Genomic DNA, 27,707 nt, shown 5'->3' with positions numbered 1-27,707 from the left:
TAAAGTAAAAAATGCAATAACACCTTTCAAATGTCTACATTGTAGAGATAATCATATCTATCTTTAGTAAACATCTGTGAGAGAAAAACAACTATACTGTCTATATACTCTATATGCTATACTATATATAGTGTATATATATATATATACTATATACTGTAGTCACAACTACATTGTGAGTGGCAGCAATGCGTGTTCTTTTTTTTAAATATACTATTACAAGAAGGGAAATACGTTGTAAGGGTATGTTGAGCAGTATCTCATTATTCAACTGAGATGATGCAACTGTCGGTAGACTTTAACAGGCTGACACAAAGATCTTTTTAATGAAAAGACTACACTTAAAATCAGGAAATAGATGCTAACCCACCTTTCACGACCTCAACTTGTATTACTGACCAGCCACTTGACTTGCAATTGAAGAGAAACATCCTTATATAATCCAGCTATGGACAGAAATGTTTAGTATTTACTAAGTCAAAACTGCTGCTTTTCACCCTACTGTTAACTGTATGAAGGTTCCATAGCCAAAACTACCACAACAATCTACCTGACAGTGACAAAAAAGCTAATGTTCACATTACTAAACAGTACATACATACATATATAAATACATAAACATACATTGTCACATCCTAGCACACACTGACAGATGCTGACAAACCTTTTAAGAAAATTATAGCACGGCTTTACCAAGCAGACTTAAAGAATCAGATTACTTCTTTGTGTCTAATTTCATAATCTGCTAAACAAAATATTCTTCAAGAAGTCTGTGAAAATTAATGTCTTGTGTATCTTATAAATTACTTGGAAATACACAAAAGTATCACTCACACATATTTCATGTCTCTCAGAAATGTGCTGGCAAGGAAGTTTTAAATTACCCTTTTTAAAATTTTACCACTACAGTTCCAACTTTAACTTTGCTTCTATAAACTCTTTCATCTCACACTAACAGGCTAGAAACAGATCACAGATTTCATGAAATGCAGTACAAGCTACCAAGTGTATGCATTCCATTGTAAAAGGACAGAACATGCAAATGCCCTTCCAGCCTACAACAGGGAGTAGACGTGGGGACCACGGGTAGATGTCCGTATGTGGGTCTCGCACAGAAAAGCGACTGAAGATTTGTCAGCAGGAGGTATGCAGCTGATTGCTGATGGCCAGCTGCCTGCTGCCGGTGCAATGTGCAGTACCCAGACTGAGTGGGCAGAGGAACAGAAGATTTAGTAGGTGCGTCTCCATCCCCTTAGGTCACACCATGTGACTCGCAGCGCCCGGAGGAACTGGGGGCAGATGAAAGCTGGCAGCTGTGTGCCGCCTCAGGCGCTCAGAGGCTGCCAAACAGGGCTTACAAACATGTTAGCTCAGCAGCAGAATTAAAGCACTCATTCAGGTTTATTTTGGAGTAAGAAACCAATGAGCATACAGAGGATGGGGGAAAACTTGCCCTGCAGGCTGAAGCCTAAGTACACCTTGACCTCTCCCTGCAAGCCTCAGTATCACAGGGCAGGCTTGACTAAGGGACCAAGACAGCTCATAATTTATATTGTTGTCCCAGCAACCTCTTCAGGTTCTGACAACCAGACACAGCTGACATTTGCTGCCCTCTGCTTATTAAATAGGCAATCATATTCTAAAGTCTAAAGCGCTATTATTTTTCCAGATCAGCAGGGAATTAAATCTGCTGCAGTGTTTACATAAAACAGTTATACGATTTCTCCGCATTCACATCTTGCTCCAAATGATTTTATTTATTTATTTAAAGTTGTGCCAGAGTGACAAATTAAGCACACTGTTGTTTTTACCTGAGGAAGACCCAGTTCTCTTTCTGCCTCCGACCTACTATGGAAATTCAGTCTTCATGTCTTCCTTTAAGAAACTGATCTGATGTATATCTACATAAATATATATTCAAATACATAAAAAGAATATAAAAAATGTTTTGGAAAAGGAAGTACCATTGAATACGTTCTTCACTGCCTCTCGTGGAACCTCTGAATGCAATCGCTGATACTAAGGAGAGGCAAAGCCAAACCATCGTTATCACAAACCTTGCTCCAGAAAGGTAGAAGAAAACTGTTCCCTTATCTCTTCTCTGAGCTCTCTGTCTGGGCACACAAAAGTGGTTAGAAAAAGGGCATTGCCACCTCCTTAGTTGCCACCCACTTGTTTAGCAGTGCTTCAAAAATCCAAAATGACTATTTTTTTTTCTACAGACATAGAAAAAAAATTGCAGGAGATCTGAAGTGTTGAAAATTCTACTGTTACCTTCCTGCAGTGGAAAAGTCAGACGCTACCTTTGCAGTGTTCATTTGACAAGAGAAAGTTCCTACTGGAGCAAGAGAAAATTCCTGGAGTATTTTGACGAGATTCAAAAAAGCCTCTTTCAGCTCCAGAAAGCTTGCCCCATTATACACCCAAGTTCTGGAAATCTGTATTTAAGTAGTCCTGTTACTTTATAATAACAGACTACTTGTTACAACAATCTTAGCAGGCAGGACTCCATCCGCCTGTATGCAATCTGGAAGACAATGTAAACAACAGAGATGGATTTCCCCTCCCCTGCCTTCTTTTCAGCTTTTTAAAAAGTTAAATACATCAGGTAGAGCAGAATTTAGAACAGCTATTGTGCTTTGGGAAATATTCAAACACAAACCAAGTATGTTTCAGAGCAAAGTTAAACTCTAATTTGGGAATGAGTCTCAAACGTTCCTCACTATTTTTATCCGAAATTAGAGTACACACTTGAAATTTTGTAAATCAAGTAAAAATCTAGAAAAGAAAAGCTAACTTTTATAAATGTATATGACTGTTACTTGTTCTATGTCCTCAAATTCTTGGAGAGCCACATGGGAACCTTTCGGTAAGGAAGCTAAGACTATTACTGTATTTCATTTGCTTGCATAGCTGCTGACGGCTCAAGTAGCAGATTGCATCAGTACAGATACACTTGTTATACAAAACCTAAGGAAATTACAATGCTGCTGTGTTAAACTGAAGGCTGCCATCTTTCAAATACCTCTTCCAAGATCACTTTTATCGTGACACTAGACACCAGCTAAACAATGAATAATGCTTGACTACATCGCTTTACTTCTCATTCCTTTCTGCTGTCGTTCTCACCCGTCACATTTTGTTTTGCATCAGTCCCCATTCTCCACTTCCTTTTGCTTTGCTTATAAACACCCAGGATACAAAGACTCACAAGTCTGACACAGGTCTGTGTGGTAGCACAACAAATCAATAGATACTACTGATCCTTCTCACACAATGCATTCAAATTTGTATGTAAATCTAGCAATGGAGTCAAATTAAGTTCTAAGAGTTTTCTAGATAACCATGATAAACAAAAATAGTGTTCTTGGCTTATATTACCAAAAGGTATCAGATACAAAAATAGAGTTAGTTTGTTAAGAAGGGCCATACGTTTAGCTCATACATCAATAAAAGAACACTTACTTGCCTTTTATAATGTTAAAAGCAACAGTTACAGCAGTCACACAAAATGAGCTTTTTTGTTAACTAAACAAGAGTTAGGCCCTGTAGGTAGACTAAAATCAGGTATCACTATGGAAATCCAACAATATGATTTTGTAGAAGGAAATTACTGTGCTGGACAGGATCGGTTTTAATTTAGATTTCTGCTAGACTAATGAGGTAGTCTTGGGTCAAGCTTGGGTTGACCAATCTAGCCCTTGACTCAACACTAATTAATATACATTTTACTTAAGCAGGAATAAAAACAATTTGACTCAACTGGAAAGCATTACATCCATTCCTTTGATCCCATGGCATCTTTTTTGTCCATTACCCAGTTTTCTAACTCTGTACAGCAAAGGTAACACCACACTTCATCTTCAGCCAAACACCTGCCATCACTTCTGCTCCAACCACAGGAAAACAGGTTGGAAGTGTCATGGACTTCAATTTTATAAAAGTATATGCAAATAGTTCTGCTGAACAATAAGACTATTGTTGCATGAAGCTCTTAAATACCTCCAGAATTCATGTCGGGGTAATACATTATCCTTGGAAACACAGGAAACTCTTTTGGCAATACTCACTATCATTAAACTAATACCCAATTTTGAAGATCTACACATTGAGCTTCATGTGCAATAAATTTGTTACTAGTTATAGATAAATCTTGATTCTTCATGAGCAGTATTTGCATATGCAAATATAACACTGTTCCTCTCCTGTCCTTCCCAGGAGTTCATAATCAACTCCAGTTATCAAAATTTGTGACTGTTATCATAATATATCTGCACATCTGAAGTAATCTCTACTCAAAAGGAAAAAATACTTTTAACATAAAAGCAGTAAGCTTGATAACGCAGCAGGATTTTCATGAAAGTATTTTGACTGATAACGACAAGACCACTTCTTTCTAAGATGCAAGTTTAATATTAACATTTAAAGTCACAGCAACAACTTCATAACTTCAGGAGAATCTTCTACTCTAAAGCCAAATCCACAGCAGTGTTGTGCAGACTCAGTACTGAAATAGCGTAAGCACTTTTCTGGGTACAAACAATAGAACTGTGGAAAAGGGAAAGTGTAAACAAAGTGACTGTTAGATAACCTCCTGCATGTATTGACAAAACCACTGGCATTCCCTCTGCATCATGGCCACAGCATTGGTAACCTGATGCAGTAAAACATTTACGAAACAACCAAGTTCTGAGGACTCTTTGTTGCCTATATATTGCTGTATTTCAGTTGCAGTATTTCATTACTTCAGCTACCATACTCGTAGTTTTTCCTTCCTTCCATCTACTGACCCTCAGATGGGTTACAGAGCTAAATGGAAGTTTAATTCAAACTTATTTCTGTCCAAATGCTCCATTTCCCAGTGGAATTTTTATAAGAAACCTGTTAAGAGAAGATGGTTGCTTTTGAATCAATACTTTTATGTCAGTTATGATACAATAGAAGACTTCAGATATCTCATCACCAAACATACTGGATTACTGTTACAATCTATAAGTACTTTAGTTTCACTAAAAAGGTGAATAAATGAACTTACCAAAACAAACAAAATCCTTTTCATTTGCTTCACATTTCAATAATGCCTTTTGAAAATAGGGATAACTGCAGTAGACTATTATTTAAATATTTTACAAGAAGCCACTCCTATTGAGTTGATAAATATTAATATTGTGACAAGACGTTATTCTGAATAAAATTGTTTTCATAATATAATTAAATATATAACACTCGAGTTTCAGTACATCTGCTAAGAAAATTTATGTTCTTATGTGGGGTTTATAATTTCAAAGGCAGTTTTAGAACTATATAAGATATACATCATGAAATCTACATATTATGTACACATTTCATTAGCATTTTTAAGTGAGAGAAGGATCCTATGGCTTCTTACAGAACTCTCTCTCTTAACAGCCCAGATGTTTTCGCACGTACACCTCAGCAAAGAATACTTTTCTAAATTTAAAACTTAAATAAACAAGGTTCTAGTTACAGACGACATTGCAGATATGGGGGATGACAGCACCCAGGTGGAATGGGTTCCACAATGATGCAGGGAGTATGGAAAAAAACAGACCTTGATCAGTTTATACAAGAACTGGGTACTTCCAAAGCTCCTTGCCAGTGTAACAGTCACAGCAGCAACCTGCTTAAATACATGCTATTGTTAAAGGACTACATCAAACTGTAGAAAGATGGGCTATCTGCACTGATAAAGGCATGTAAATGGACTGTCTTCTGGCTTCCCATGAAATTAGTAAGGCTTCTGTTATGAATATCAACAGGTTTGAGATTTCGCTTGCATGGTTAACGAGTACATCTGAGAATAGATTCATCTGAGAGTTATCCGAACTGATCTAGGTCCTGGATACATGCCCAGACATTTATGGTGTCTGCTTTAAATTTTTATTATTATGCAATACTCTTGGTTGGTGATGACACAAAGATTTTAACCAAGTTAATCTTTCAGGATCAACAAACTCAGCTACTTCACTTTTAAATTAAAAGATTTTTAGCCAACAGACACTGAATATGTAGAAAAATATCCATGACAGAAAGGACGTTTAGGATCTTACCTCCTCCATCTCTCTTTCAAGTCATTTATATTATTAATTACTAGGTGTTGACTCAATTATTCCTAATCTTAATCTATTCCTGCTATCAGTTATACGGCTTGTTTTATGCCCTATTTAATGAACCCTTTTAATGGAAATTTGGGAACTCATTTTCTTTAACTTATATTTGTGACTTGTGACAGTATTCTTCCAACAGACAACATAAATCGAAGTGTATTTTCTAAAACCTAATTTTAAAAGCTTTAGTCATGCAATATGAAATAGACACCGTTCACAAATTATGTTATTTCTTATATCAAGTTGTATTGAGAGTTAAATGTTTCAGAATTTGTTACAAAACAATGTAAATAGTTCCCTGAAATAGTCCCAGTGGAAAATAATTTCAGCAGTTAAATAGGTTTACCATTAAAATCATGTAATGTCCACTACAAAACCATAGAAAGCTGTAGCAATTTAAAAGTGTGAAAGTAAATGGAGAGTTTTAAGCAACATAAACCCCCACAGGCACATTCTCCTACTGCTTTCACTCAAGTCCATTTGAAACAGGCTAATGCTAAAGCAAAATAAGTCAATCAAACTGAAATAAGAGTGGGTTTGTACTGACTTAACTAAAACAGTGCAAGTCTGTGTGTGAATGAAACCTGCCTGTTATGTCTAGTTTCTGCAGTAAGACCATATGTAGATGGACCTCCTGTTTGTTTTGGTAAGTATTTAAACTTGATTTATGCAGTTTGTTTCAAACAATATGCAGAGTGGTCTGAGGTCTGGCTAATAAATGGAGTACGATAGAGTTACTGAACAAAAATATAATAATCGTCATTCTACCAATCTCATTTCTAAACTAACTTCCTCCCTATGACTTTTGTCTTCAGTAAATATCTTGAAGCTCACTTTGGACCATTTTTCTTCCCATTATGGTCTACATTATCTTTCTTAGACTTCATACATCGGTTACATTTGTTTTAGATATTCACCCGTTTCTATCTGGCAGGGATCCAGGGCATAGTACTGATCACACAGTTTTGGCGAGGACCATTCCAGACTGCTTTGTTAGTAGAAGGAATGCAGTGGTGTCACTGTTCAAATGCAGGCACAGTATGAAGCCTATAACATTATATGTTTCATAATAATGAAATTATCAGTTGCTTTGCTGATAAGAAAATTGTCTGACAATTGTATCACTGAACATGTAACACAAGCTAAAAACGTTGTAGATTTTTTGGATGTCCTCTTTATGCTTCTTAAAGCACAACCTAGGAGCCACTTTACCACTGGCCAGAAGAATACCTGAGCAGCAAGGGTCTTCAGGCAACATTTGAGACATGGAAATCACAGAAACACAGTTTCAAATTCAACTTATTATCAAAGCTGAAAGTATTATATTCATCTGCTCATTCAAAACCTGGAAGAAACCCATTTTCTCTCTCAGTTATTGGTCATATGCATATTTAAGAGTAGTCCAGTTGGCAGAGAAGTTTTGAAATTTATACAATTTTGTACAAGTAGATTCAAAACTTTTAATTTCAAATAACAAAGCTATGCAAAAGACCCTCTAATGAACTATTTGTACTATAAAATCCATTTTTGTGTGTGTGTTTGTTGTTTTTTTTTAATTTCATCAATGCAACTAAGGGATAGGCATATAATCATTATCCAAAGCAGAAAAAATATAAAAAATATTAAACTAAAGTCTTGTCAATCCCACTTCCCCTTCCCCTTTGCAAAAGTTAATGCAGAAGAATATGTTCTTATTAAATATATTTAAATATTTTAGGTGAAAGTCCCTAAATTAGCTGAAGAAAGAGACTTAGAACCCTAATTACTAAAAACAGAGACATGCTTGTATTTCTTATGGTTTCAAATATGTAGAACGAAATTCAACTTCAGAGAGAGGCAAGGTGCCAGCAAATTATACACTTTCATTAGAAGGGTGGGAAAAAAGGCAGGGCTAATGTACAAAAGAATAGGGTGCAGCACTCAAAACAGAAAACCTAGTACTCACTCTGCACTTACTCAAACACGTTATCATATCCAGGAACACCACTACTTGAAAATCACATACCAGTTTGATCTCAGCATTTTTAATGAGGTTACCACCAAAATATTCACTACCTTTTTATTAATACCATTATTACCATTACTTACAATACAATTTCATACACTTGCTTTTATTCACGTCAACACTGTGTCACTCCCTCTAGTGGGTAAGAAATGCAGCTTATATGGAAATTCCAAATTTTCATACCAGGGAGAGGTAATCCCACAGTCACACCAAAAGCAATAGCCCTGGCTAGAGTGCAAATCTTCCATCACAGATATAAAGAGAGCCACTAGTTCATTCTGACTATTAGGAATTGTGTTTTTCTAGTCCTGTTATTTGCCTTTGCTTCTCCAAGTTTCCAGTAACCAAAAAAGAATTACAATGAACAAAAATACTGTGGCAGCAAGAAATGCACTTATTTCTAGCTTGCTTTCATTTCCAGCAGCATGGTACTTTTAGTTCTCAGTTCAAATTCAAGTTTTGCCTGCCATCAATTATTTCCACATATTTTCAAATCTGACTCTTCATTTGCATATACTGGCCACGTACTAAAGTAGTATTAAAATGCTGTGTCTTTTCCTGCCAAATTACTTCATTACTCTATTTCATTTGAATACTTGACAAAACCAACAATGGAAACACTAAGGCATGGCCTAAAGTTTACAAGAACTCATTTCAGCGAATCTTACTATGTAATCACATAACGAAAAAAGACAAATAAAACTCAACTATGTACTTGGATTTTTTGTCTGCTACATATATAAAATCTGTGTAGCTAACGGAACTACAGAATACTGCCAGAAGCGAAACAAAACAGGAAGAACAGGTCAATAGAAAAGAACTTGTTATATGCATTTTTCTGTATATATTACCTTCTAATGTATCATTATTACCTTCTAATGCATATACCCAAATAAGTTAGCTAAAGAAAAAAACAGCATGAGTTTGCTGTATATGTTGCTGCTAATTTTTTTAAAACAGGAATGACTTTCAGCTGATAGATATTTTAGTCTTTTTAATTGGTTTAAGTCACAACTTGATCCTAAGCTACAAGATGCCTTAAGCAAAGGACAGCCACTCTCATTTACAGCAAATTAAATTACTCAGTACTTCACAAAATGTTACTCTAACAATAACATATCAAAACTTCAACTGAAATTATTTGATAACTTTTAGATTATTCTAATGTAGACTGATGAGTAAACAGTACAGCCAAACCCCACCGTAGAGAAAATGACTGGCGATTACCTGACCTGGAAGACTGTTGCCAGAACAAAATTGTTAAGTAACACATTTCTGAGAAAGTGACATTTTATAAAAAGACAAAGGCATATATTTTCCACCGAAATCTAATGCTGCTGTCATCAACCCAACAAAAGCTACAGCTACCTAAAATAGAAATGAAAATGTAATGTATGGAAATATTCTCTTATAAAATCTCCTTAGGCTTCACATGTATTAATGTATTAGTTTGCAAACATTAAGATCAAAGGCAAAGCAACAAATACATCCTAAAAAGTTTTTAGTCAGATTTTTATTTACGATATACAAGTAGCAAGGCATAAAAAATTAATATGTTCAAGCCTTGAAATGTCAAGTGTAATGATCTCTAGCTCTGCTTACCTCCTTTGCTTTTTGTTTCAGTCTAGCTTGCTCTGGGTCTTCTTGCCTTGAGCGACTCTACATGTTTAAAAAAAAATGGGGAAAAAAGGTTAACAGATGGTTTAAGAACCCCTCATCTGTTGCAGTAAGTTAAAAAACAGCAAAGAAAGGGGAACAAGACACAAGGTGTGAAAGATGGGTTGCTTAAATTCATAGAAGTGCAATTTCAAACCTGTAGGCCTCACCAAAAAGACTGTTAAATATTCAGTTGTAAATAAGATCTACTCCAGATTTAAATTTTTTTAAAAAGCACTAATACTATGTTTTCGCCAAGTTTCCATAATTCCAAGAGTGACACACTTTCCACTACTGATCTTTTTAATTTAAACCCCTCATAATCAATTATTTTAAAATAATTTACAGTTCACAACTCAGCTTTTTTTTTTAATCTGTTGGTACAGAACATGCAGAAAACAGTTGTAAAGTCACCCTCTCAGACAGCAAACCTTCACAAATAAAGATATTACATTCTGTATGAGCTTGCTTTGAGTACAGAATAGAAATACACGCAAGTTCAACTCATTCATGTACTACTACTAATATTAAAGTTGATTAACGTTGTCATTTTTTAAACAGAACACATAATACTAAATAGCAACTTTTATATTTTCTTTCAGGAACAGCTCCAAAAATGCGTTAAGAATAACCATTTAACTGCAGTAACAACCCATAATAGTACATTTCTGCTGATACATATTTGTTTTACAACCATATGTGAAAACTACCAAGTTTTTATTTATGCTCACTAAGTATACCCAAATTGATGAAGTTCAAAACTCCAGAGGTAGATAATATATGATTATACTACTTTAATTGTACATTTTCTCAATTTTTAGAAAAAGTTCCGAAGAAAGTTCTAAGAAGCTAAAATAAAACTTGTGACATCCATGGAAAACTGATGTCCCAGATACCTGAAAGATGTAATTGTTTATTTCAGTATTTCTTGGAGATTTAAAGTGACATTATTTACACAGTCCCTAAATGAATAATATTTCTATGACCTCTCCTTTCTCTGCCTCTTTCTAGATTAAAGACAGACCTGAAACTTGAAAGCGTGTTAATTTGTACACTTACATAGGCTTATTTTTTCCCATTGTTTGAATTTTTCATAACATATTCTTTTCAGAAGTTAAAAATCCATGAAGAAAACCAAAGCAAGGTATGTTTTAAGGGCAGAGGGACATATGATATTGTTGACTTACCTGGAGAGAACCTTGGCTATGACTTGGCAGACAGAGCAACAGTAACTCAGACTTCTCTATCCTTTTTTTACGCTTTTATTTATTTATTTATTGAACTGAGATTATTTTCTCATCTAATATAGCACACACATACAACACACTAATAAAGCACGTCCAAATTAAACAATAAAGGGATCTTTAGAAGATGCACTTGACTCTTCCACTGTGTACATTAGCTTCATTTTACACCACCACCTACTAGTGACTTTGTGCCTGTTAGCATAAGAGGTGGTTTGACAGGAAAGCGTTTGGAGTACAGTAATGAGAAACTAAAATCTGTAGATAACTAATGACTGAATTAGACTCTCATGTAAGTTGTGCCAACCAAGAAAGAAACTCCAACTGTATGTAGACTGAGATTGCTTCTATCTGCTGTGGTCAGACAAAAAGAAAATGCAGCTAATCTGACCTAGCTACTGTTTAAAGAACAAAAATACACATATTCAGGAAATTATGTGGATATGCCAGAGAGCTGGGACTCTATTCCATAGAGCAATTACTAAGAACTTGATTATGTTTTTAACTGTCGAGGTGTGTATGTGCGTGGGGGTTCTATGAGTTGCTTCCCTAGGAGATGGACTTTGGTAAGTATTTAAGAACTAAGCTGAATTATGTCCTTGCTCTGTCACTTTGTGATGACAGTACAATCATTGTGTGCCTCAGTTTCTCCAGTACGCTCTATGGGAAATCATATTTAGCCCTTTCATGTTTTTTGATGATAAATTTATTAAAAGTACAACGAACTTCTATTGCCTTCCGAATCTTGCAGTGAAAGTACAGAGATACAAAGTGTATTCATACTACTGTATGAAGCTGAATCATTTGCCAAATGCAAAGCACAAGTTAAAAGCACTTCAGCTTAAGGAGAAAGCGTGTAGTCCTTGGAGAATCAAGCTGAGACTTCTAATATTGTTACCAAGTTTCTACAAGAAAGAATCCTGGAAAACATACCAGATCTATGTTGCATTTAGGGACATTGTGAGAAAAATCAAAGCAAGAGATACAAAATAACATCTACATTTCCTGAACTCAGTAAGTGAAGGGAAAAACTCTATAAAGTACTACAGATTAAAAATAATAATAATTAAAAAGTATTTTTTTTACATTTAATAATTTTTTTCTTTGGCTGGTTGGTTGTTTTTCAGGAATTGACCAAATAAAAGTAGATCTGGAGTTCAGGATAATTTGAGAAAGCAGACTTTGAAAGCAGTCAAAAAAGCAAAGCAGATCTATTCTGTGTAAACCTCTAGCTCATTCACAACAAATTAATAGAAATTGTTACATGGGTGAAAATGGCTATCAGCGACTGAGTGACATTAAATACAGGGATTTAATCACTAATGATGAATTAAAATACCAGGTAATGCTAGATATATAAACCCAGATTAAAAGGTGTTAAGTGTGATTACTGGTGTAATGATCACACTAATAAAATAATGGAATTTTAGCTATCAGTTTATGTTTCTTTTTGTGTTCAGATAAATTTTAACAGAGTTTTCCAACAGACTTGAGAATAAAATGCTTTCTTGCTGACTGTCATGTCAGTTTGGAAATCAGTAAACTAGAGAAATAAAATCATCAGTATACGAAGACTAAAGTGTGTTAGGAAAAGAAAAAGGATAAATAATAACAATTTTATTAATTCTTCATTTTATCATCTAATTTGACTTACAAAAGGCTTCTTCAATGCTGATGTAACACAGATTAAAACAAATACAGCAAACAAAAATGTCAAACTTAATAGAGGTGCCTAGATAAGCTTTAAAAATGTCACTGGCTTCTCTTTACACTCCATTCCACACATAAGCATCTTTTCCTTCCTTTGAAGAGTTTGAACAAATCTGCTGTTAGTCAGCTCTTGTAGTGCTTGCCTGTATCTCACCATTTTTATTCACCAAATATTTTAATATTTGAGTTTCATTGATCTACTGGCTAATTGTTCCTTTCTTTTCATTCGAGTTTCAATTTTTTCTTCAAAGACATCTCATTCTCTTGAGTTTGTCTTCCTTCCTCCTTTGCCTTTAACTTCCAAATGTTAATATGCTGCATCTCACTTGCTTTGTCAAACATGTCTTTCCAAAATCCTTTAATGCACCAATGCCTGTTTCCTCTAAAGCTTCAGAAACACCCACCACTCACAGAACTCCCTACTCACATAATTTCACAGAGTTCATCATAACTCTTCCATCCCCCTCTCTATTTTTCTTATCTATATCTGTAAATAAAGAAAGCTGGGTTTATGTAATACATTTTCATGTTGGTGAATAAACATCCTTAGAAGCAAGCCAGCTTCCCATAGCAATTTTAGAGAAACGTAGGACTGATCATAACCAGATAACATACTTTTAAATACATTAAATGCTGTCTCCTACTGAGAACATATTCACCAAACCAGGTTTGTTAACATTTCTCCTAAACACAAGCTACTTTTATTAGACCAGACAGCCTGATATTTTAATTGTTAAGAATGAAAGTGCTTTGTGTTAGAGAACTTGCTATCTTATTTATCTGAAAACTGCATAGATCACATTAGCTCTATGGAAATATCAGACTTTGAAAGTATGAAAAGCAGCATATGTTAAATGCGTGTATTCAAAACACATTAGAAATATTGGGCTTCATTTACATGATACCAAATTCCCTAATGTTCCAAACCTCAGTTTTTCTCATTGCTTCTGTTAAGGAAGAATGCCACAAAAACGGACATCTAATTACACATGTAACAGTGTAGTTTTAAGAAGTGCATTTTGTATTACATACAATGGACTTCAATTAGAAATTAAAAGTATTTTTAAAAGAATATCTTTACAACTTTAATGTAATACATGCAAAAAAAATATTTTTAAAACTGGAGGATACTCTGTGCATCTATGCCGATGGGCAAACTAACAGTCCTTCTGATGTGTTGAACTAGGACCATTATTCAGTATTTTATTGTAATTTGTAAAATCAAAGGTGCATTATTGCTACATTTCTTCCCCAGTAACAACAAGAACAAAAAGTTTTCTGTTAGATTTAGAATAATTTTGAAGTCTTCAGCTTGTTAAACCCGTGTTTGAAAAGCTCTCAGGGTTTCTCTTCCTAGACACATGCTTGTTGCCTGCATTTAGCAACACCTGCTCCTAGTTAAGGCACCCACAGCTCTACTCACCCTTCCTAATACATATACTGGAAGTCTTTAATGCTTCAAATTCATCTTTTTTCATTAAATAAAGTTAAGAGTCACAACTGCAGGTGCTGTACTATGGAGAGGCACTGCTGTGCCAACAGTTTCAATTTTAAACCTATTTTTCCCCATTGATGACATTAGAACTTCACCCACGGCTGTACCAGCTTATAACTTTCACTTTTAATTAAAGAAATTAAATTGGCAACATGAAACACTTTGCTTTCACATTAGCTTTGTTAATAAAAAGTGAGAGTTAAAAGCAGCATAGCTGAGGGTAAAACCCTATTCAGAGCTATGACCACAGCAAGGTGGAATGCGAGAGTACAGGTCTAAAAGAAGATTCATTTAAAAATCATTAAAATTGAAGTAACAAATTTTTAAAAATTGAGAAAATTATCTCAATACAATAATTCACTCTTTGCTCTCCTCTCATCAGAAGTGAGTTACAAGTTTCAGTTCAGAGAGCGCTTCATCTCACAAAAAGCTGCATTACATACACTGTACTCTCAGAAGAGAAGGAAATGATTAAATTGGCATGACGACTGAACTCATCTCGCGCTCAGAGAGATAGCCCCTTCAAGTAATGACAAGGAGGTGCACGTGACAGTGCAGTGCAAGGAAATCTGCATTGCCAAGTTTCAATGATCTCTCTCCAATAAAGAAGCGCTTCAACCCAAAGCACTATCAAAATCTGTATCATCCATAAATACTACTAAACTTTGCAAACAACACCAAAAAGAGAAAATCCATTTACTTAATTATACTTTTTACAGAATAGAGGCCACAAAGCAGATCTTACTCCTGTGATAACTGTACTTAAATTTTATGAACCTCAAACTAGACAGGCTTGTGTAACTAAGACAAAACACTCAAAATAATACACCAATAGAATGTATATATTGGAAAATCATCACAATAAATTTGATAATAAACAGGCGTTTAGCCAGTTTGAGCAGATGAATTAACACAGTAATTTTAATGTTATCAGCTTTATTATAAATTATATCATAGAAGTATTATTTCTTGATTTTCTGAAAACAAGAATAACCCCAAGCTGCATGTCTTACATAAAGAATCTCTCTCCAAATACAAATTCAGAAATAAAATCAAAATAGAATAATCCAGTACAAACTCCTATTCCTCCTGCTGTCAGAAATATTTCCACGACTACCTCAGAACTAGAACCTCATTCTATTTGACACACAACCTACATTTTCCAGATTTTGGAAATAGCTATGAAAGCAGCAAGGGTGAATAGCTATGAAAGCATTTTTTACTATAGCAAGACCTGTGCCGTGTGTTTTTAGAAAGTCTACACAACACACACCATGTCAATCGTAAAGGTAAACTCCTCAAGTTATTTCAGTCTGGCTTTTGACCTTTTCTGCTGTCTTAAGACTTTCCTTAGCTCTTTTTCTGATTTCCCATACCAGCCACCAAAGACAGAGTCAAAAGACCTCTGCTTCTGCACACATGTGGAAACAATGGCTAGTGGGTTCTTACTAGGAAAAAAAAAAAGGAAAGTGTTGACTCTCCCAAATATTTTCTTTAAAGAAAGTCCACTTTGCATATGTATATGCATACACACACACACAAACAAGATGGCCCCTCCTTCTGCCATTATTCCTTTACCCTGTTATTCATGTATCAGGAAGATAATCCCAAAGTAATGATAATCAAAGCAGTTGTAGTATCTCCCTGTACAGCTTCTGTATTTAACTCATCATATTTGAATGTTTGAAACAGGAGCTGTCCTAGCAGATGACAACTGTGGATCTCACAGTTTGGTGATCAATATATCTTTTAACACTTTTATTAGAAAAGTATCACTAGAAAGTAAATCACAGAAACACTTTGGGCCATACATTCTATGTTGGTATACATACATTGTGGGACATGATGCAAAGACCCCTGATACGAGATCATGCTAACTCCTGAAACCATATAGTCTTGTTTTTTAGTTATTTAACTAAAAATAAATTAAAATTAAAAATAAACTATACAGTACATTGCTACTACACAGTATACCTTATGAATCTTCCTGTCAAGTTTGTCTTCCTCCAAAATATCCCACTGGAAAGTGAACATCAGTCATTATTTTTCTAAGCTTGTGGTATTAAGTTTCTATTTCTCAACTACTTTCCAGGCATAGTACATAAGACATCGTATTTGCTCACTTACCAAGACAAATAATACTGCTATTTTGCTTAAAAAATACTCCTGCAGCTCCACAATTATTTTTAATTTGGATAGTAATTTTTCTCAGAACGACAAAATTTTTTCAAATGTTTTTGAAGCCTAAGTTCCTTTTTATCTGGTCTCCCCATCTGATTTTCTCTTTCATTCTTCCCAAGACATTTCCTGAAGCAAAATCTACCCCATTGTGTTATTTACACATTCTACACTCATATCCTACTGTAACAACTGGTAGCAGATCCATCAGAACACTAGTATCAAATATTTATCTCCTCTCCAAAAGGAAACACAATCCAAAACACCAGCAAAAATATCCGAAACCAACACTTTCTGTAACTATCCTTTACGTATCTTCCTGAATGCTTACACCTTACTGAATTCTACTGCAAAATTACCAAATTGGTATCAAGGCTTTCCAAAGATTCATGAAGACTCCTCACTTCAGTTCAATCTGGTCCTTCATTTTCCATCATTTGTTCCTAATGAAGATGATTATTTTAGATTATGCACTCCAGTGCCCCAAATATTCCCTTCATCATTATCTTACTCTTTGTGAATACTTGGACTTTGGTTGCTATTAAGGCTTCAAAGTGTAAATACTTAATTAAAAAAGAACTTTCATTAAGCAAGTTAAACCTGTGCATGCTGTTCCATACTAGACAATAAGGCTAGCACTAGTAGGTAATTTTGGAACTTCTAAAATTATTCTGCTGAGTTTCTTTATAAACTTGTTGTAAAATAACATGTCAAAACATGTGCAAGATAAAAGATCACTGTCTAAATGGCACATTAAGAAGCTGTAGTTTATATACATATATATATATATATATGATTTTTAGATTTAAGCATTTATAGAAAAAAACAGAAACACAAATTTCACCTTGAAATCCCAACCTTTAAGGATGCAATATTATCAAGGTGACAACAGTGCCATGATCTGTGAAACATCTTTGCGTAAGGTGTATTTCAGTCTTCACAGCCAGTTTAATCATTACCCTCTTCACAGACACAAATATCAATCAGCTAGCCACGAACAGACATGAAATGGTTACCTATCTTTATCACTAGTTATCAGAGCAGCTGGGGCAGATTTATATTTTTTTTAGCTCTGTTTAATAACTGTTTCATTACAGTTACTGCATCTTTTCCACAGTCTTCCATCTCCTTAGACAACTGAGATCACAAAAGACCAGAAAGTCCAAAATCCCAGTGAAGGATTTAGTACATACGAATTCAGAATAATATCTCAAAGAGTTCTCTCTGTTAATGTACAGGTGATCCTGCATTTGTGCAGCAGCTTAGATTCTAAGGAAATCATGAACAACATATTATTTAAAATAAAAAGTTGTCACCTGACCATGTTTTGCCGAACTATGTGCTACTTAACTTTTGTAATGGGTTGTCAAGCCACCCAAAAAGAATGGCTGAGAGCCAGCTGAATGCTCCATAAAGGAAAGACACTATCAATCTAAGTTCAATTACAAACTGGCATTTAAAACTTAAATCACAACATTTGCATAAGTACCTTCCAGAAGTTTCACAATATATTCAACTTCTCTTTCTAACCATTAATGCTGATAGAACAGTATTTTTCTTCCATGGCTATTTTGTGGTTTTATTTTTTTTTTTTAAGACCTTCATATATTTTTTCTAGTATGCCATGTCTTTATGCCAAGCTGTCTCCTCTCACTTTCTGGTTATGATGCTGATTTACATATTCATTATTTTCAAGAAGATGATTTCTTTAAGCCATGTAGAAGACTATCAGAAGAACTGATAGTTAACTGAAGACAGACATGGTTCAATTAAATAATGTAGCTATATATGGGTGAGTAGAACACCAAATTTATGTATACTGGGACACTTACTATTTAAAACAAATAACTGAACAAAACTGTTTCAAACAAATTTCTAGAAACTCAGGAATTAAAAAGCCTCCAAAATCCATAATCATTTACTGAATTGTGATTAAATATCAAGATAGTAGCCTATGATTTTCAAATGGCACAGAAACCTTAGCATCTATTAAATTTCAAAGGCAATTGTGAAAATGTTTTCACCAAGTTTTGTTTTGAAAATGTTAGCCATTGTCTCCTGTACTAACAAGAACTCATCATATTCAGAGGTGTAAACTTCCTGAGAATGCAGAAGCATTCCAGTCAGCTAGGTCTGGTGTCATCATAGATAAACAGCGTGACTTAGTAAATTAAAGGTGTGGTGTCACAACAACAGTATCTTTCTGTTATAAAAAATTAAATCCGTTCCTGAAACAGATTTCAAGAAATTAAATAACTGTTTGAAGACTATGAATTGTTAAATAGTTTTAAAAATATAAGAAAAAAGATACCTTGGCAGCCTTTAGCAAGATTTCCCTTTCTTGTTCATCTTTCCTTTGCTTTTCTAAACGCTCCAACTGTTCAAAAAACTTTAGCTGTGATCGGACATCTGTAGCTTGTTCATACCACTCATCATCCTGTAAAGTAAGAACAATATTTTAGGAAAATATGCATTTTCATCACGACTATGCATCTAAAGAAGACTTTAAGTGTTACATATTAAAATCTTCCCACAGTATTAAAAACAAAAAAAAAAATTAAGCTCAGGGGAATGAAGCCAGCCTAAGTTAATTTTGCAGCTAAAATACAATTATTTAATTAATATAACTTTTTTTCTTCCTTTGACTTAACACAGACTACTTGAAGCGTTTTTGCCTCAAGACACCATCCCAGGGAAAAGGAATGAGGGATTTCATACGACTGAAGCAGGTGAAGAATATTGGAAAGAAACAAAAGAGTTGTTTCTTTTAGTTAAAGACAGTAGAATATATCCATCAATTGCAAGAAAAGCTGTAGATTTAGGTAGTAGACACAGTGGCCTTTACCTTTTAAATCCATTTTTCTGTCCCAGAAAGGTTGATTCTTGTCACAGACCCCCAAGATAAATTTTCTTGTGAATGCCCTATATAATTAGTCCAACTGTGACCCAGCTTTGGGAAATAGGTGGACAAAGATTCAGTCCAAAACTGTTTGACCAAAAAAGTCTACTCTCTCTATATAGAGATTATATAAATAGATATATATAAGGAAATCTAAGCACAGCTTAGACACAACACACAATTATGATAAATACCATCTCGCTTTTTTTTTTTTTTTATCAGTTTAACAACTACTAGAACTTTTATTTTAAAAGTTTCTTTTTTCTTTTTAATCGATAAAGGTGTTTGATTTATTTGAACTTCAAGCTAGTTTGCAGATTCTTACTAAAATTTTCTGTCTGGTTTAGGATAACTAAATTATTTCAATTTTCTCCAAGAATAAAATAACTAATAATGGGATCAGATTATCATTTTATCTTGAAATGTTCTTTTTAAGGAGACTATCTTTGTTTAATTTCAGTGAAGGATTTACAGCTGAATTCTTTACTTGCTGGTTTAAGACAAATTAGCTTTTTCCTCCAATCTGAACACAGCTTTATTTCTGGCTTATCATTGTATTCTTTAGCTTTAAAAGTTTTGGCCCAAAACTTTTAAAGTGTATCCTGATGTCAAAGTATTAGGATTTCTCACAGCCAAAAACATGTACAGTTACTGTAGATTCCTATATATTGAAGCAATTTTGATCCAATCTATGGTTATCTTGGTCAAAAGAGAAGACATCAAGAATCAACAGTCTCGGTCACTATCCGTGAGCAGAAACAGCTTAACAGATGTTACATGCTAGACTCTTTTGCACAGAAGGAGGAAAACATAATTTTACACACAAAATCTATTATAGAGAAGAAGGACATGTTTGTCAAGCAGTGTCATCATCACAACACTTCCTATTTGTTGAGGTAGACAAATCTGTGATTGAAACTCAAAGAAAACGAATACAAAACACCTACTGTGTGCAAAGAAAAAAAACGTGCCACATTGCATCATTATATAATATCCAATGGCTTTATTTGCACACTTACTTTGTACGATTCCATGCGGTGCTGGGTTATCACCGTTACTTTTTCTATCACTGTTCTTAATCTGTTTTGTGTTGCATGGGAAATAAAAGTAACCACCTCAGCTGGCACATCAGTAATTCCTAATTTTTTAGCTAAAGCAAAGCAAAACAAAACAAAAGAAAATTAGCTTACCCCTCACAAAAGGAACTCTAAAGAAAAACTAAAACTTTATTTTCCTGAACAACAACAACAAAAAATCTTTGACAGTGTATGCAGCTTTGGTGATATATTCATTACCCCTTAAAAACAGGTGTGATTGCACTTCAAAGTTTGAAAGAGAAATCAGAGTTGCTTTTTTACCCCTTAGAAAGCATTTAAGAAGTTCACTGCAGTTTATCCTAGTTTATTAAAACAAAGTTTAACAGAGTATGAGGCAATTTGAGTTCTCAGTTCACAAGAAAAAGCAATTCCTTTATTTTCAGAAACACTACTGCAGATTAATTTCAATGTCAAGGAGATCAGGCTGCTGGCCCAAAGCATACTGTTGCATACTTTAGCCTACATTATTGACATACTACTGATAATAAAAATTCATTAAAAAGAAACTATTCTTTAATTGCATATGAGGAAATAGTCATATTAACCGTAGTTCTTTAAAGCACCTGCTGTGCCGCAAACACTGCTAACCGACATGTTTGTAGTTATTTCGACAGTTGAAACTTTGTGCCGAGTTTATATGAGAAACAACATTCTACTATCTAATGCATTGAAATATACAAAAACAAAACCACCTAAGCTACAGAAGCATGAATATGGGTTGTACTTAAGAATTCCAAAACTCCTTAAAATAATTAGTACATATTAGATATAAATTTGTAGCTACATGAATACCTGCACTACAATAAGCCATAGCCCTCTGAAGACATAGACACGAGTAGTCCCGGTGGGACAAGCAGTTTCCTGCATAGAAAACCATGTGTTAACACACATGTATTTTATATTCAAAAAATTCAGCAGATGCATTCTATACTGATTGTTGGATTTGACTCACCATGAAGGAGCAAATATTCTGCTCACAGAGAATTAGTTCTTGAAATGAACGTACATCTTAAAAATGTTTGTGAATACACTCATTTGCGACATGTATACGCGAAACACTCCAGGAAATTTGTCTGAGGATATTTTGGGAAGTGTTCCCTGAACAGCAAATTAGAAAAGTCATCTTCATTTGTGGGAGGAGATCCCCGAACAAATGCAAACGTGAGAGGCCTCAAAATGTGTGTTTGGTTTGTGACGCATTCCTATCTTTTTTCAGCCAAATTCAAGAGCAAGAAACCCTCACACGTCTAAAAAATGAAGACGAGTAAGTGAGCAGCAGCCTTACGCGCACAGAGACTTGTTTTAAGTCTGCGAGGTTAGCTGAGAGGAGCTGGCATCGCCCTGGACTCCTGTCAGCGGCGGGCCAGGCCCTGCCCCTCCGCCAGGGGGCGCTGAGGCCTCCGTGGCCCTGGGGTGCCCCTCAGTAGCCTGCTGGATTCAGGTCAACTGCAGCCAGGCCTGCACCAAGCCTCCTGAGAGATTATGTTTCCTGCAGCTCTCCCTTGCCCCATCACTCCCTTTTTTTTTTTTTTTTTTTGATCTGGAGTGTCTATTTAAATGTATATTTTATTACATCACTACAGTACATCACTCCCCCACTTCCCAGAGCTGAATTCTCTGTCATGTATTTCTGATATTAATTTTTTTAATGATTCTTTGAAGTCGTTATCTCTTCAACTATCTTCAGCCATCACTGACTTCATATTGTACACGATACCTTAAGGATTTTAGCAATATGTATATATGCTTTTTAACTGATTTTTGCTTTATCGCTAAAGAAAATTACATCTTTCTTGGTGCCCAATTTGTCCCCTGTAATAGAGATGGAACTCCACTGAAGTTGCTGAAAGCTGAACATATAATGGAAAGCAGACATACGCATTAAGATCCCAATGCTGCAACCGTTACTCATGCAAATTAAGTCCTTGAAGTCAGTAGGACTATTCATACTGGTAGGAGCTATTTGTGCAAGTCAGGCTTGCGATATCCAGAACTATTTGAGCATGCACCATTTTATTATGCAAACGCATAAGCAAAGCTATCAATCAAAAAAAGAGGAAAAAAAGAGTCTAAAAGATAAAGTGCAAGTAAAAAGGGAGATTTAATTAAATAGTATCTAGAAAAGAGGTTAGCGATGGAAAATTCTGCCAGGTATTCTAGTTAAGAGTATGAATGAATAATTGTTAAAATAATTCTTTGAATTTCAGCAGTTTAACTGCAGCTACCCAACTTCTCTGAACACATGAACATACTTGTAATGCTTTGAATTTAATTAATAATGCTTTCATAATTAAGACCTATCACCATCTTGCTTTTTTTTTGTGATAAAGATTTTCCTAATTTTAAGCACTTCTGCTGCAAGTCAACTCAACCATTATGCGGTTTGTTTTGCCTATAGAACTTCATCTATAATCAAAGGCTCATTTCCTGAAATGTCTGCTTCGCAAAGATTCTTGTCCTACACCCTCTTCATCAGCCTTGGCAATAAACCAGTGAGACTTTCTGCTCCTGAAATCCCTCAAAACAATATTCAAAAATCTAGAAAGCTACCTGAAGGCCGATCGTGAATGGAGTCTCTCAGGATTCCGTCCTGGGACTTACCCTTTTTAATATCTTTTTCAGTGACACGGAGAGGGAGACAGAGCATCTCCATAAAGTTTGCAGGTGACACCACACTGCCTGTTGCTGTCAGTATATTCAAGGGAAGGGCTGCCAGTTAGAAGGACCTGATAAGTCAGCCAACAGGAACTTCATGAAATTCACAGAGGACAAATGCAAAGCACTGCACCTGGGACGGACTAACTCTCTGCAACGATTCAGGCTAGGGACTGCCTGCCAGAGAGAGTAGCAGTGCTGATGTGAAAAACTGGTGGGCAACTAGCTAACCATGATTCAAAAATGCATCCTGGCACCAATGAAGACAGTATAGTGGGTTGTACCAACAGCAAAACAATAGTAGCCAGTACATCCAGGGAAGTGACTATTCCTTTTCATTCGGCCCACATCCCGAATACTGCAGTCAGTTTTGGGTCTCCCTGTACAAGAAAGATTTGGAAAACCTGTGTCCAGGGAAAAGTCACCAAGATTGTTACAGGGTTGGACTATATGATTTATATGAGCAGAACCTGAGGGATCTCAGTTTAAGGGAAAAGTAATGGAGAAGATGGAGTCAAACTCTTTATTGAGATGCCTGCAGTAAGGATGAGAAATAAATTCATAAACTGAAACAGCAGAGGTTCTGACTAGACACAGGAAAGAATTGCTCATTAAGTATTGGAACACCTTGTACACAGAAGCTGTAGAATCTTCCACCTTGCACATTTTTAAGACTCAGCTGGACAAAGCCCTATACAACCTAGTTTGAATTTCATATTGACCTAGATATAAGCAAAGATAGATATCTTATCTATAATATCTATATCATAGATAGATATCATAGATATCTAGATATCATAGATAGATGATATCTAGATATCATAGATATCTAGATATCTAGATATCATAGATAGATATCTTGCACTAAATAACCACTCAAATTCTCTTCCAACCTGTATAATTCTATGATCCATGATCCCCCCCTGAAATAGGTCCAATTTCCTCCCATATTCCTGTTATCCCTTATTATCAACAATCTCCTTAGCTCCCTCATACATCTAAGATCACCCCCTGGCATGTCTCCCAGCCCAGATCTGTCCAGCTTGCCAGCTGGGCACAGCCAGCCCACCCTGAGGCAAGTCTGTACAAGAGTGCTGACTGGCAGCCAACCAGTCAGAAGAGCAAAGAGAAGAAAAAAAAAATTGATTTTCCCCTCAACTGGAACACACACAAGGCTATCTAGCTGTTGATTTATCAATGGATTCAAAAATTATCTTCAGGGAGAGAGAAGGAAGGCAAATAGACGGCTCCATCATTTAAGGGTAGCTTTCTTTGGAAAGCAGGCTAAGGAAGAAATAATACAACACAAATTTCCCCAAAAATGAATTAGTGTCAAGAAACCAGACTACAAAATGATAAATTTAAAAGTCAACTTGTCATCCAAAACATTTATCATGTGTGGAAGTATCATGTCTTCCCTGCTCTAAATTATATTAGTCAAAGTCCTGTTAGCATAGGACATCAGAAGCAGGGTACATTCCAAAGCCGCATATGACATGAAGATTTGGCACACTACTTAAATACCTGGATTGTACTTGGAGCAAAGATGGGAAAATTACCAATATGCTCCTGAAACAACAATTTCATCTATACTTGGAAAGGTTGGCCTAGAAATACTCTCATAAACAGTCATGCATACTGCCTTATTGATTTTCTGACCAAAGAGAAGTTCTGATAACATTGTTAAGAGACTTCTTTTTTACATTTTTTTTTTTCTTTCTGCTATTTCACTAGATTCTTAAAGCCAACTATAATTAAAGCAGCAAAAGTAGCAATAAGACACCACCTCATAAAGCACAGAAAATGGCAAGAAGCAGAAACTGATTCCAAGCAAAGGGCTGGAAACTGTTAATTTTTATACGTTTCTATATTGAAGGTTTAGTATCTTTTCCTTCATCACATATCTCCTCCTAAGCTTCATTCACTCCCATTTATACAAAGCATAGTGGAAATCTGTCTGCCTTCAAAGGAAAATAATGCTGATCTCAAATAGGAAATTCCCAAGGCAGTTTCCTAGTGTGTGTAATTATTTTTCCCAACTTTAATTCAGAAAGTTTTCTATTCCCTTCACAAGATTAACATTTGCACAGCCCATTAAAATATCACAATAAGAAATAACCAGACTGATAATGATAGGGGAAAAGGAATATAATTTACAGTTTTAAGAAATGTGTATATGCAGTTTTTTACATATAGATATTTAATTATATCATAAAACACAAATAACCTCATAAATAAGTTATCTTTCTAACCACATCACTTGACAGTGACTTTGACTACAGATATTTTTTAGGTCCCAGAATTCTAGATCCTGGTCTTAGATGCACTATCTGGTCATCGCAAAAGTAGTCATAATATATATACTTACATTCATACAGACACACAAAATCCAAAGAGAAAATTAAGATTAAAAAAAAGAATTAACTATTAAGATTAAACTAAGAATTAACTAAAAGAATTTCTATCAACAGACTGCTGTCACTTTTTTTTAAATAAAGAAATAAAAATAAATTAAAATAATTGTTCCCCACTTTTGTGTCTGTTCTCCTTAATGTGCTTTAAGGTTAATAATGTGAACATCTTAACTTGGAGCTTTGTAACTCAAATTCTGCATTCTCAAGCAGTACAGTGCTGCACACTTAAAACATCAGGAAATGCATAGTTTGAAAAAAGTTGCGTGCTTTTAAATAATACATTTGTTAAACATTTTTAACAACAAGCATACTCCTCAAATCTTTAAAATGACTTTAGCAATGTAATTCTGAACTTTTCCTAGAGCTATGATAAAAAACATCATCAAGGATGATAACAAAAACGGAGCTGAAGCAAAGCAATGCTCCAAGCTATAATTTTAACCAAACTTTTCACTTGGATTTGAGTTTTTATATTTTTAAAGGCATAACTAAGGTCATGTTCTTCATTCAAACATTCTTGACAGAACTCTGCTATATCAGAAATGTACAAGATCATCAAGAATTGATGACTGACAGCATGAACACTTCTATTCTTTGTGTCAGGACTCAGTCTCAACCCCTCCTCTGAGGTATCAATTAATACTAAAGCAGTAAGCTGAGTCACATTATCATATATGAAAAATATAAGGAATCACAAATTAATACCCCCAAATTGAACAAATTTCTAATCTGACAAGCATTTATAGAACAGCACAATAAAGTCTGCCTATATATTATTTCATAATTACACATTTGAGATAATTAGTAGTAAACCATGCTTCAGTCAGCATTTAATAAAGCTCTACAGCATATGAGACAGCATATGAAGCAAGTATAGGTATTGGAATATTTTTGTTACAAATAAACTATATTCTACTTAAAAGTTTGAGATATTGCAGTAGTTTCTATAAAGTTAGAACTTGTAAATAAGTTCCAAAAACCTTGAGGGAATAAGCATTCAGCAATATTATTCTGGTATTGGCATATATGTCACTAGTACAAGCTTGTTTTTTTACAAACACAAAAGCACCTAAACCCTGTCATCGAAAACTTGAAGGTCCCAAGAAGTGAAAATTCTGAAGAGTGATATCTGCTTACCTATCTGGGAGGTACTGGCTTTGCTGTGCTTTAGAAGTTTAATTATATTTTATTGATCAAACAAACTGAAATAAATCATACGGAGAGTACTGCCCTATTTGAGAAGCAGGAAAAAAATAGTATCTTTGCAGATAGGCTTTCAAAGAATCAAAAAGTTACTTTAATAATTTATACTTAAAGAGTCCTGACAGGATTGAGATCAAAGATAAAAAAATTATTTGTAAAACATTAGGTCTGACTGATTATTGATGTGATAAATTATTGAATGCCTGTATAAAACCTCTTTATGTTTACACTTAAAACAGAAAAACCTTGAAGAACTGGTTTTAAACAGTTAAACAGCATGTATTTAGGTCTTGAATTTATCTTGTCCTTCAACACAAACACTGGGAGAGAGCATAATTAGTCTCTATTTGCCCTTAACCATAGGTCAGCCAGAACTGCAGAAAGCACTCACTGCTATCATTTAAATCCAGGAGCAACTTCTTAAACTTTAAATTCTTTGTGTTAAATGTTGGCCCAAGCTGCAATTGCAACCAGATTTCTTAGGTCCAGGCCTCATCTGCTGTGACAGCTGGCCTGCACTGTGCAAGATGGAAACACACCACAAAAGTACTTCCCCTTGCATCACAGATACTCTTTACTTGTTTAAACTTTTATTTAACCTCCTTCAACAGCATCAGATCTCAAAGAATGCAACAAAGATCCATCTGGTCATACCTACGTACCCCAACCCCTGAGCATAAGTACTTGACTATGCCTTGGATTGCACCTGGGATTACAGGCTCAAGCACCCTTCCTCATTCATCCCAACAGAACCACCACAGTTTTACAGGTCTCTATCCCTGTGTGATCTTTCCCATCAGGAAAAAACAGGTACTGGAAAAACTACCCCCTAAATATCTGCAGCAAACTTCCAAAACATTAAAATGATAAACTTCTTTAATAAATTCCATTCCTCTGTTTTAACAGCATAAGGGGAAGTGATGATTTTATAGTTCTGCTGTAGGAGTCAACAGTGAAACATTTTAAAACACCTCCATCTCTGTAAAATTACACATCATTAAGTACAATGTCACCGTTCAAGGC

The 27,707-nt window shown here is 35.0% G+C and overlaps 1 protein-coding gene across 1 annotated transcript in view; it reads right to left on the bottom strand.

The window, feature by feature from the left end:
* LOC121076953 (transcription initiation factor TFIID subunit 4-like) overlaps nucleotides 1-27,707 on the bottom strand; it is a 147,644-nt gene that overhangs the window by 65,878 nt on the left and 54,059 nt on the right. The window contains exons 11-13 of the mRNA XM_040571616.1: nucleotides 20,335-20,465; nucleotides 18,728-18,853; nucleotides 9,736-9,792 (exon numbers count right to left, since the gene is read on the bottom strand). Coding sequence (XP_040427550.1) covers nucleotides 9,736-9,792; nucleotides 18,728-18,853; nucleotides 20,335-20,465 — 314 coding nt within the window. The remainder of the gene's footprint in view (nucleotides 1-9,735; nucleotides 9,793-18,727; nucleotides 18,854-20,334; nucleotides 20,466-27,707) is intronic.

Source organism: Cygnus olor, chromosome 12 (genome assembly GCF_009769625.2).
Source record: "Cygnus olor isolate bCygOlo1 chromosome 12, bCygOlo1.pri.v2, whole genome shotgun sequence".
In the NCBI taxonomy this organism is placed as follows: Eukaryota; Metazoa; Chordata; class Aves; order Anseriformes; family Anatidae; genus Cygnus; species Cygnus olor.
This window is presented reverse-complemented; position numbering and strand designations above follow the sequence as displayed.